Below are 11,963 nucleotides of genomic sequence, written 5' to 3'. Positions count from 1 at the left end.
AATCAGGATTGAAAGGCTCAGCCCATCCACTGCCCTGCCTGGGGCAGGAGTTTCCTTAACCTGCTTTCTGGAGCCAGGACTGCCGGAGCAGAGAACGCAATAAATGCAACGTTGTCCTTAAATTCAGCCATGTTCCAGCTCTCCCTTAAGCCTGGGAGCATTTTAGATTTCCAAGAGTCGAAGTGATGCAAACAACTGTCACTTTATTGTCACGTCCAGCCGTACTGCAAAAGGCACACAACAAACTTCATTGGTACAAAAGAATTTCGCTCCGGGGCTTTTCATGTCATTTTCCTTGAGTTTTCTATTTTTTTTTTTTGTTTTGTTTCCTTTTGCAACACAGTCACTGGGCTCTCCCATCGCCCTGATGGGAAGATCCTTTCACAGAAAGGACTATTTTGTGCAGACAGACAGCCCCTTATTGCAGGGGGAACAGCCCCAAGGGTAGGCGGGCACGGCCACCCCCGGCCCCTGCCGGAGCCGCCCCGGCCACCTGCGGAATAACTGGGAATAAATGGCACCTCTGTGTCCCCCTGCTCCCTGGCACTGCTGCTGTTTGTAGGGATAAGCTCCATCAGAGCCCTCAACAACATCCCAACCCCATCACTCCGATCCCATCACTCCAGCTTCGACTGTAGGACAATGGGATGGGGAGAAGAAAAGGAGAGGCCCTGCTTTGGCTGCCCCCTCCCCACTTCAGAGCAGCGTTGAGCATTTCTTTACACGATTTATCCCTTTTTTCCCTCCAGCTCTGGGTTTCTGCAGGGTGAGGATCCCATGGAGAGCACCCAGGGTGGTGCTGCAGCCCCCAGGGGCTGCCACAGCAGGGAAAAAGAGGCTGGGGATGAATTTGGGGAATTTTCCTGCCTGTGCCAGCATGGAAGCTCACGCTGCTGGTGCACACACTGCAAACCCAGCCATGGATGGGGTCTGGAGTCACAAACCTTATCCCAGCCATGGATATGGCACCCAAAGAGAGATTTTTGGGGTATTTGGCGGGGTCTCCCCCAAGCCAGAGCGGGATACACAGCCCTGAGCCCCAGGCAGCATCGCTCCAGCTGCCCTGTGGGGATTTAGGGAGAGCAGGATGCTTTAGGGACCCCCATCCTGCCCTGTAGGGATTTAGGGACCATCATCCTGCCCTGTGGGGATTTAGGGAGAGCAGGATGCTTTAGGGACCCCCATCCTGCCCTGTGGGGATTTAGGGAGAGCAGGATGCTTTAGGGACCCCCATCCTGCCCTGTGCGGATTTAGGGAGAGCAGGATGCTTTAGGGACCCCATCCTGCCCTGCGGGGCATTTGGATGTTGACATTTTTCCCATAAAACCTCTCAGGCAGGGCCAGATCAAGCTCTGGGATGGGGACACAGTGCCAGTGGCACGGTCCCACAGCAGCTCTCCCATATCCCAACATCCCAAGGGATTTTTTAGTGCACTCTGCCTATAGCTACGCTCCATTTCTTTTGGTACCAGCTCCCCTTTCTCAGCTCCCTCCCCCAACATTTCTTATAAAAATAAGATTGTGCTTATTTATAAAATAATTACAATTTTTTTTTGGTTTGTTTTTTTAAGAAAAAGCTTCCAGTTAAAAAAAAAAAAAAAACGGTGGTATATCAAAATATGGCAAAACTTTGGCTGTCAATGGCTAAACTCTAATTAAAAATACCCACTACAAAGGCATTGTGCTGTGATCATCAACTCTGCAATGCTTCACCCTCCGGAACCGACGGCAAATATTCCACCTGGGCTGTCTGGCTTCCCTGGGACGCACTCAGAAACCACCCTGGGATTTTCCTAGCACGTCACCATCATCCTCTGGCAGAATGATTCCAACTGTAGGACACCTAAAGACGCATGGAAAGCCTTGGGAAACGGGAATGGAGACGGCAGCGGGAAGAGCCACACGGACGAGGCGGTTGGATGCACGTTCTCCTCGAGAGGAAAGTCTGTTTTCTCACCTTAGTGCTTAGGAAAAATATAGGATTGCTGACAGAGTTCGTGAAAGAAGAGAGGTGGATCCTTTGTATAAAAGGTGTTTTAGAGCAGGAGTAAAACACAAATGGGTCTATAAGATCCAGACATATATAAACATACATACCTTGATATATTTATATATGTATTCTCTAGACAGTCAATGTTTGGGATGCATTATTGCATTATCCTTATAGGGGATTTATCTTTTTCCATCCTCCTTTGCTTTCTTCTTCTTTTTTTTTTTTTTTTTGGGGTGGGTTTTGGGGTTTTTTTTTTGGTTTTGGGGGTTTTGCTCTCAAAAAAAAAATTTAAAAAAAAGATAAAAACAAGTTGCAAATGGCTCTGAGAGCTTCCAGCCATCATCCACCTGGCTGGGACTGCTGCGGCCTGATCTCCAGCACAGGTTTTTGGACAAACTGGGATCATGCTCTGCCCCAGGAGCTGCTGGCCGTGCCTTCCTCCATGGAACATCACCGTGCCCGGAGATCCCTGGCTGGTTATTGCTTGATTCTCCCTTCCCATACTGGCCTTTAGGGTTATTTACATTTCTTTGGCTTGGCTTGAACACGACAGTCTGGCACTTTCCAGCTGCCCCGGAGTCACCTGGGGGCAAGGAGGGGGAGAGGCCACCTCGCCACGAGGCCACGAGAAAACACGGGTGGGCTTCTGCCGGCTCAGACGGAGCCGTGCTCCTCCCAGTCGGAATAAGACAACTTGTGTTTGGCACAAACTCCTCTGGAACCAACTCCGTGCCCGGGCACCCCCATCCCGCCCCTTATCCGGACAATCCTCCGGTGCAGTGCCACAGTTCCCATGGTTTGCAGGGAGCGGGGCGGGGGGAAGGCGGCGTCGGAGCCTCCCCACGCTCAGACCACGAACTCGGGGACTTCGTCGTGGGTCAGATCCAAGGAGAAATATTTGCTGGTTCTTTTCACCGGGAAGGTGTCCTGGATGTTGATGCACTGCTGGGCCAGGCAGCCGTTGCAGTAGAGCCCGTCCTCATCCAGGCCGTGGGCGCAGCCGAAGGTGAAGCTCTGCGCCGTGTCCTGGCACAGGTTGGCCAACTGCAAGAAGTCCTTCTGGTAGAGCCGGATGTCATCCAGGCTCAGGCTGTGCCGGTCCGTCGACGTCTTGGGTTTCCTGCACGTCGTCTGAGAAAAGCCAAGAGGAGGCTCAGGGTCTGCCAGGGAGCCCAGGGGGTTGGGGAATCCCAAAGCCCCCAGTCCCACGTACCTGGGGTAAGGAGTCGGTGCTCTGCCCCCGCAGCTTCACCACCGTCTCCGAGGAGCTGGAGGTGGAGGAGCTGATCTCCTTCACGATGAGTCCTGCACGAAGGAGAGAGGAAGAGGAGGGTGCCAAGGTTATTTTGGGGTGGCTCAGCTCTGCTGGGATCCACTCTTGCTGTCCATGGGGACAAAGGCTCCCTCAGCGCAATGCAGGGTCTTCAGCCCTACAGCTCCACTTGCAACCAGCGTTACCTGCAAAGCCTCCCAAATTTGCCCCAAAATGGCATTCAAGGCTGTCCCCAGGGAGCCTGGCATCCCAAAGACCTCCCAGTAGCTCCCAGCACAGAGCTGGAAATGCAGGTGACTTTCTGGGTGCAGCTCCAGAGAAGATCATCAAGTCCAACCATTCCCTGAACACTGCCAAGGCCACCACTGCGCTGTGTCTCCAAGTGCCACATCCACACAGCTTTTAAATCCCTCCAGGAACAGGGACTCCACCACTGCCCCGGGCAGCTGTGCCAGGGCTGGACAAACCTTTGCAGGAAGAAATTTTCCCTGATATCCAATTTAAACCTCGCCTGGCACAACTTGAGAGAGGTTCCTCTTTTCTTTACCCCACCTCTCCTTCAACTCATTGGGTGAACAGCTTTTCCTCATGTCCCAGTGGACACCCTGGGCTAATTCCACTCTGCCAAACACCAAAGAACCACAGGATGACCAGGGTTGGAAGGGACCTTAAAGATCATCTCATTCCAGCTCCCAAAGGCATGACTTGCACTGGGGGATTGGGAAGAGAAGCGGCCACCACCTTACCCGAGTGCCCGTTGAACTTGCGGGACAGCAGCATGTCCTCGGTGATGTAGACGCACATGTCGGGGCTCACCTCCATCTCCCCGGCCTGCTCCAGCTCCCGGGGATCATCCACCAGCATCTCGATTTCTGCGGGACATGAGGAGACAGGACAAGTCAGGTGTGCACCTTCAGAGCACCCTCCAAGCCCAAAACCACTGCAAAACCCAAACCAGTGCCTCACCGTCATCCTGGGAATCCTCCTCCAGCCGGTCCTTCCCGCCGCTCTCCACGCCGGAGGTGTGGGAGCTGCCGTGGCTGGTCATGGAGCTGCAGGTCTTCAGCTTGCGGTGGGCGCCGGTGCCTGAGAATCCGTCCTCGGGCCCCATCTCCCGGGGTTTGGGGTCGGCCTCGATGCCGGAGGTGTGGGAGCTGCTGTGGGAGGCGGTGGAATGCCGGGACAGCCGCTTGTGCCGGATGCTGCCGGCGCTGCTGCCGCTGGCGCGCGAGCGCTTCTCCAGCTGCTCCATGTCCAGGTCCAGGGTGTCGCTGATGTAGGATTCCCGGTACTGCTTCTTCTCTGCAAGGGGGGCACGGAATCAGCACGATTCCCACGATCCCCAGGGAAACCGGACCCCCTGGAAGGGCATGGACCCCCTGGCACCCAGAGGAATTGTCACCCGAGCCCAGCGTGGTGGCGCAGCTGGAGACGGTGACAGAGGGATGGTGGGGCAGGAGCCCCAAACCTGCTGTGCTCTGTGAGGGGCTGTCCCTCCAACAGAGGAGGAGGAGGAAGAGGAAGAGATGTCGAGGAAGAGGAGAAAGAAGAAGACAGAAAATAAGGAGGAGCAGGAAGAGAAGAAAATAAATGAGGAGGAGGAAGATGAGGAGGAGGAAGAAGAGGGGAGGAAAGAGGAGGATGAGGAAGAGAAAGGAAGATGAGAAGGGGAAAGATGAGAAAGAGAAGGAGGAAGAGGAGATGAAGGAAGAGGAAGAAGAGGAAGAGTAGAAGGAAGAGAAACAGGAAGAGAAGGATGAGAAGGAGGAAAACAAAAGAAGAGGAGGATGAAGATGAGAACAAGGAATAAGATGAGGAAGACAAGGAAGAAAAAGATGAAGAAGATGAGAAGGAGGAAGAAGTTGAGGCAGATGAGGAGGATGAAGAACAGCAGGACAAGAAGAACAACAAATAAGAAAAGGAGAAAGGAAGATGAGGAAGAGAAAGAGGAAGACAAGGAGAGGAAAGAAGAGCAAGAAGACCTTAAGCTTTCACAAGGACGAGGGGCACTGGGAAAGCTGTGCTGAAGCACCGGGCAGAACTGGGATATCAGGGGTGGCCGCAGGCCTTGTGCCCATCCCACACCAGTGCGGGGGCTGTGGGCACGGGGCTGGCACAAGCACCAGGTGCTTTCACAGGCAGAAACGCCCCGTGGGAGCCTGTCCCGGCGGGATTGGGGCCTGGAGCACCTACCCTCGTTCTCCTCCAGCCGGCGGACCTGGCGCAGCACGGGCTGCAGGTTCATGTAGAGCCGGTGGCTGCTGCTCAGCAGCTGCAGGAGGTGGCGCGAGCGCAGCGGGCAGCCCGTGTAGTAGATGAGCTTCCGGGCCGAGGGCAGCCCGTCCGGCAGGATCTCGAACTTCTTGCCCTGGGTGGGACAAGGGAGACATCAGCCCCGAAGAGGAGAATGCTCCCATTCTCACCCAGTCCTGCTGCAGCTCCTCGTTAACCCCATGGGTTGTCATCGCCTGCTGGGGGTCTGTGCCAACAGCATCCCACGCCCACAGCTGAGCCCAGGCGATGCCCCACCTGGGGATCGTGGAATCACGGAGTGGTTTGGGGTGGAAGGGACCTTAAAGACCATCTAGCCCAATCCTCTTCCACCTTCCACTATCCCAGGGTGCTCCAAGCCCTGTCCAACCTGGCCTGGAATACTTCCATGGATGGGGCAGCCACAGCTTCTTTGTGCCAGGGCCTCCCCACCCTCCCAGCCAGGAATTCCCAATTCCCAATATCCCATCCATCCCTGCCCTCTGGCAGTGGGAAGCCATTCCCTGTGTCCTGTCCCTCCATCCTTTGTCCCCAGTCCCTCTCCAGCTCTCCTGGAGCCCCTTTAGGCCCTGGAAGAGGCTCTGAGCTCTCCCTGGAGCCTTCTCTCCTCCAGGTGAGCACCCCCAGCTCTCCCAGCCTGGCTCCATAGGAAATGGTGCTCCAGCCCTTGGAGCATCTCCATGGCCTTCTGTGGACTTGCTCCAACAGCTCCATGTCCTTCCTGTGCCGAGGACCCTGGAGCTGGAAGCAGTACTCCAGGCAGGGAAGGTGGCACTCACCACAAAAACCAGTTTGCCCACATTTGTCCATGGGAAGTCGTAGAGCAGCTGCTTTTCCTCATCCAAGTTCTGCAAAAAAGAGGAGATGGAGCCATGGCCGAGGGTTCTGGCAGGGGCAGGGAGCTGAGCTGAGCCATCACCTTCATTCCGTCACCTACCTGGAAAATCTGGATGCCTCGTGTTGTCAGCCCCAGTGTCAGCGAAGCCTCCACTTCCCTTTTGTCCTAAGGGGGGAGAAATGGTTTTAGATACACAATTTGCAGCATGAAGTGGATAAATCCACCCCACCTCAGCCCAGGGGTCCTCCTGCAGTCACCCCAGTCACCATTCTGTGATTAATGTGCCAAATGAAAAATGGAAAGCGACTTTGCATGCTGACAGGATAAGGGGGAATGGTTTTAAGCTAAAAGAGATTTAGATGGGATATTGGGAAGAAATTCCTGACTGGGAGGGTAGGCAGGCCCTGGCACAGGGTGCCCAGAGAAGCTGTGGCTGCCCCTGGATCCCTGGAAATGTCCAAGGCCAGGCTGGAGCAACCTGGGATAATGGAAGGTGTCCCTGCCCATGGCAGAGGGTGGAACTGGATGGGCTTTAAGGTCCCTTCCAACCCAAACCATTCCGAGATTCAACTGAAACACCTCCAGCTCTCCCGGCAAACAAACGGCTTCGTTCCCAGGAGAAGAACCCAGGCTGTATTTCTCAGGGAGGGCATTCCCAAAATCAAGATCCCAACAACCACAGGGCCAGGGCTCACCTTGTACAGCCTGTAGTAGTGCACAGCCACGTCGTCCAGCCTGACGGCCTCCTTGATGTACTTGAGATGGGCTTCCGAGGCCGTCAGGGCAAACTGGTCCTTGTGCATGTTGGGCACGTGCTTCAGGATGTAATCCTTGCCCCTCTTGGCAACCACCTGGCAGGAGGAGGAGAGAAGCTTGTCCAGCTGCCCCGGGCTCGCTCAGGGCTGCATCCCCAGCGCTCCTGGGAGTGGTGGTTTCAAGGGAAAAGGGGGAATTGGAGCTTTGTTCTAGAGATCTCCAAGCAAAAATTAAATAATTACAGCAGCCAGTGACTTCTTGCCAGTGGGATTTCCCAGTGGGAAGGGTGCTCCGTGTGCCCATTCCACGGAGCCTACACCACTGGTGGCACCTGTGCTGGGGCAGGGACAGTCACACATGGACTCCCTGCGTGGCTGGGGACACGGCCCCGGGGCCACCACTCCCCAGTGACGTGTGTGAAAAAAGGAGAAGCTGGAAGATTTTGGGACAAAACCAAGAAAGAGGTCGGGAAGGAGAAGAAAAGGCTTCAGAGAGAGCTTTGAGCACCTGAAGGGGCTCCAGGAGAGCTGGAGAGGGACTTGGGACAAGGGATTGGAATGACAGGATAAGGGAGAATGGCTTCCCACTGCCAGAGGGCAGGGATGGATGGGAGATTGGGAAGGAATTCCTGACTGGGAGGGTGGGCAGGCCCTGGCACAGGGTGCCCAGAGAAGCTGTGGTTGACCCTGGATCCCTGGAAGCGTCCAAGGCCAGGTTGGACAGGGCTTGGAGCAACCTGGGACAGTGGAAGGTGTCCCTGCCCATGGCAGGGGATTGAACGGCGTGGGCTTTAAGGTCCTTCCAACCCAAACCATTCTGGGATTCTGGAATTCCATGCCACCAGTTCCCAGAGGGCTGCACCTGATGGTGGTGGGGCAATGCCCGCAGGGAATCCCCCGGGAGCATCCCAACAGCACACAGGGAATTCCCACCAGCCCCACACCAACCCCAAGCCGCCGCTATTTCCATCCCCACAGCTGTCCCAGGTTATTTATAACCAGGATTAACCCAGAGACCGGGATTGGGCCAGAAGGCTCCGAGCAGCCCAGCGCCAAGCTCAGAGCAGGGAGCACATCAGGATCTCTTACCCAGGCAGGGAAATAGGCCTCGGGCTCGAAGTACTTCCCGTAGTGCTTGTTCCTCTTGAAGTCTCCGAGGTCGGCTTGGAGGGCGAAGGCAGTGAGCAGGAAATAGGCCTCCTCCCTCAGCACACACTGCGAGTGCAGCACCTGCTTCCTCAGGTGCCAGTAGTAGTAGTACCGAGCTGTCCTGTCACTGGGGAGGGACACAGGACACAAGGAGGCATGAGCAGCCAGGGGACACCCACTGGGAAGCCCTCAGGGAGGCATCACCCAGGGGTTTTGCTCCCTCTTCCCCGTTGGTTAAAATTCCCACTCAGCGGCGTGAACGTGGAGCCGCTTCACCAGCCAGGTGGAATAACCCCCCAAGAAAAAAATCTGTGGAGGTGCCACTGTGTCCCCAAACCCATGGAAATCGTTTTAGCCCTCAAGCAGGACCTGCAGCTCCCACCCAGCCATAGCTAAGTCCAAATCAGGCTGTGCTAAACCCCTGAACACAACGTCCTCACTCCCCGAAAGGCTTTGTCATTGCTGGCTGGGGGTGGTGTCCCCACCTGCCCCTGTGAGAAGCCACTCAGCACCCACCCACGAACAGCCCCAGCTTTTAGGATGTGCTCAGCACCCCACAGCACCCCGAGGCTGCAGAGCCATGCCAGGAGGTGCCCGTGGGGGTGGGCACACCCTACCTGATGAGCCGCCCGTTCTCCACGTAGTACTGCACTCGGAAGTGGATGATCATCGGCGGCCCAAACTGGTCGATCCCCTGGAAGGGAGGAGGATTTCAGGAATCCTGTGGGGATCCCAGCATCACATCCCAACCCCTCACCTCAACTCTCTGGGGTCATGTCTGTCACAGCCAGCCCTTGCCTGCCATGGCACCAATGGCATTTTTGTTCCTCCACTGTCCCCCATTTTCCCCCACAAAATGCTGGAAATGAAGGGGATTTGGAATTAAAGAAGAAGGTTGGTTGGGTTTGAGAAGCCCAGGAGTTCTGCAACCCCTCATTGCTGCTCTCCCTCTCTCAGTCCATCATCCACCAGCTCAGCGCCAGCATCGGAGCCTGGACACCCCTCGGCATTGAAATAATGAGAAGGTGCTTTGGGGAGAAAAAACCCCAATTTGATTTTAGAACTTGGAAGAAGGGACCTTAAAAACTCTGCTGAAGTATAAGGCAGGAAAAAAAAACATGAGCTCCAGGGACTGAGCCTGGAGGATGCACCCCCAGCTGGGGCACGTGGTGGCACTTGCAGTGACAACCCCAGGGATGCCACCACCACCATCCCCAGGGATGTGGTTTCGCACATCCACCCCCCAGCCCCACACTGACTAAATGCCCCCCCACCCCTCGGCAGCGTTCCCGGGTCCTGGAAGTGACCTGCGACGGGGACAGAGGTGGCCTTACTGCCGTCAGCTCTCCATGCAAGACCTCACCGCTGACCTTGCTGGCCTCCTTCTTCCACTCCTTGGGGCAGTACTTGTAGAGTTTCTGGGCCAGGTCCATGTACACGTGCTCATTGTCTGGGAGGGACAGAGGTGGCATCAGCATCCCCACGTGTCCCCTGCCTCCCGCCATGACCCATTGGTCACCCAGCTGTGACCTCCTCGTCACCCAACGAGGCCACCAAAAGGGGTAAGCTGCACACTTAAGCCACTGACTTACTCTGGATGACGCTGAGCCCGAAGAGGTGACAGTCCTTCAGCCTCAGGAGGTCACACACCTGCACCAGTAACTCTTGGCACAAAATCTTCACCTGCAAAAAATCCCTTCTGTGAGCCCTGGAAGCATCTGTGTCCACCTAATCTCATTCCACCCTCTGGACACCTTTCACTATCCCAGGTTGCTCCAAGCCCAACCAACCTGGCCTGGAACATTTCCAGGGATGGGGCAGCCACAGTTTCCCTGAGAAACCTGTGCCAGGGCCTCCTCATCCTCACAGGCAAGGATTTATTCCTATTATCTCATCTAAATCTTTCCTCTTTTAGTTTAAAACCATTCCCCTTATCCTATCATTATCTGCCTCTTTCCAAATCTCTCTCCATCTTTTTGATAAGCTCCCTTTAAGTTCTGAAAGGAATTTAAACATTTTCCTGCATCAACAGCAACATTGGGTAGGGGTGAATTAACAAAAAATACAACAAAAAGTGGGGGAATTTCACATTCAATGCTCCATCCCAATCAGAGCCAAAGCCCCTCCTGTTTATTCCCTGGGCTGGATGAGGCTGAAGTGCCATCCAGAAGGGATCTGTGGTGTGAGGCTGAAGGATGGGGCTCATGCCACGCCGCGGGGTGCCAAGCAGCAGCTCACCCTCCCCAAACCCCGCTGCTGCCAGCAGCACGTCGAGCAAGGAGAGGAAGGAGAGCGTAAAGCACCGCCGCAGCCTTCGGGGGAATACCTCATGAGCATTTCCCCGGCAGGGCGAGGCCAGGCCGGCTCCAAATGACACCCAGGAGCAAACTCAGGGTGTGCAAACACAGCCCCGGGGGAGGGGGGTGATGGAAATGCCAGCGCTCGGGGGCTGCCCAGCGCCGCCTTACGTTGATGATGATGTTGAGGGAGTCGTCGTTGGGGAGGAAGATGCACACGCTGCGCCGGTCCTGCATGACTCTGTTGTTGTGGAAGGGCAGCTTGTTCATCGTGCTCCGGGCAGGGGGCTCGGGGTGGCTGGTGGGGAGCACCTCACCGGCGGGCCGGGGCGGCCTCGGGCCCCGCGGGCGCCATCCCTGTGGGAAAAAGGGGGATGAGCCCTGGGCACGGCACCCTCAGCTCCCCATCCCCGTCCCCCATCCTTCCCAGCCACCAGCATGCTCCCACAAGGTACAGGCTCATGGTCAGGGTGTCCCCCAAAACCCCTGAGCACACCCCACCACAGCCACCCCCATGGTTTTTGGCCCCAGAAACCTGAGCCAGCAGTTTGATTCTCCTGGCTTGAGTTCAGAAAAACCTCAGGAAAGGCTTTTCTGGCATCATTAAAATAAATAAAAGTTTATCCGCTGGGAACAAGCCAGTTGGGCCAGCAAGGAGCAGTGCTGGAAGCAGGAGGTTTCCCTGCCAGCCATGGAAAGGTAAGGAAAACCCACAGGGGGACCCCCAAATTCCTTCCAACATCCTTCCCCCCAGTTCCGACTCTTTGCTGGGGTGAAAAAAAACAGTCCAAGCACTAACAGGGATTTGCAGATGGGAATTGCCATGCAGAGCCGATGAATCCATCCTAGCACTGACCCCAGGAAATTCTCAATTCCGAGGGTGAATATTCCCAAAGCACTTTTTACCCCACCATCCACAAGGACACAAATTCCCACGTGACACCACGAGGATGGACTTTAAACTCTGACCTAGTTCAATCTTTTCCTACCCCAGATTTACGCTGGCACCCAGGCAGAGTGTCTCCCTTGTCACCAAATATTTGCTTTGGTCTACATGGAAGCGCCTTTGGCTTCCGAAAGCCTGGAATTTGCGTATTTGTGCAGCAGCACGGAGGAAAAAGTGCCCCGAGGTGACTTTTTGTTGGTGGTTCCTGGGGTTTTGCAGAAGTTGGGAAATCCGGAGGCGATGCTTTCCCATCGCCAAGGAACTCTGGGACCGCACCAGGGAGGTTGTGTCAGTGTATTGTGCGTGGTGTGCGTGCATCGTGGATTCCATGCGTGGCATCCATGGATTTCGAACATGTGTCATGTCCACGCAGGGCAGCCATGCATTGCATCCATGTATCACGGCATCCATGCATTGCATCCACGCCTTGGGATGGTGCAT

The 11,963-nt window shown here is 55.5% G+C and overlaps 1 protein-coding gene across 2 annotated transcripts; it reads right to left on the bottom strand.

Annotated features, from left to right (window-relative positions):
* Positions 1-320: 320 nt before the first annotated feature.
* On the bottom strand, positions 321-10,972 carry LOC121672140 (FERM domain-containing protein 6). 2 transcript variants are annotated; one of them, XM_042044663.1, is made up of 13 exons: positions 10,748-10,972; positions 9,872-9,962; positions 9,587-9,729; positions 8,897-8,973; positions 8,220-8,406; positions 7,071-7,226; positions 6,475-6,540; positions 6,317-6,385; positions 5,460-5,634; positions 4,233-4,568; positions 4,013-4,138; positions 3,207-3,298; positions 321-3,124 (listed from the first exon to the last, which is right to left on the bottom strand). In XM_042044663.1, the coding sequence occupies exons 1-13, from the start codon at positions 10,844-10,846 to the stop codon at positions 2,840-2,842; spliced, it is 1,902 nt and encodes a 633-aa protein (XP_041900597.1). In that variant the 5' UTR covers positions 10,847-10,972; the 3' UTR covers positions 321-2,839. The 2 variants fall into 2 exon arrangements, with proteins under 2 accessions (XP_041900597.1, XP_041900598.1); XM_042044664.1 differs by having other exon boundaries at positions 9,650-9,729.
* Positions 10,973-11,963: the final 991 nt, after the last annotated feature.

Source organism: Corvus kubaryi, unplaced genomic scaffold, assembly GCF_017639235.1.
Source record: "Corvus kubaryi isolate FWS band 111438036 unplaced genomic scaffold, C.kubaryi_AGA036_p1.0 38193, whole genome shotgun sequence".
Taxonomy (NCBI): Eukaryota; Metazoa; Chordata; class Aves; order Passeriformes; family Corvidae; genus Corvus; species Corvus kubaryi.
This window is presented reverse-complemented; position numbering and strand designations above follow the sequence as displayed.

What these genes read in the sequence shown, in the direction of transcription:
- LOC121672140 (XM_042044663.1), bottom strand. Translation starts at nt 10,846, where the DNA reads ATGAACAAGCTGCCCTTCCACAACAACAGAGTCATGCAGGACCGGCGC. An exon ending in GAGAACGGGCGGCTCATCAG is followed by an intron (nt 8,407 to 8,896) that starts GTAGGGTGTGCC and finishes GTCCCTCCCCAG; the next exon opens with TGACAGGACAGCTCGGTACT. An exon ending in CAAGTTCAACGGGCACTCGG is followed by an intron (nt 3,299 to 4,012) that starts GTAAGGTGGTGG and finishes TCCTTCGTGCAG; the next exon opens with GACTCATCGTGAAGGAGATC.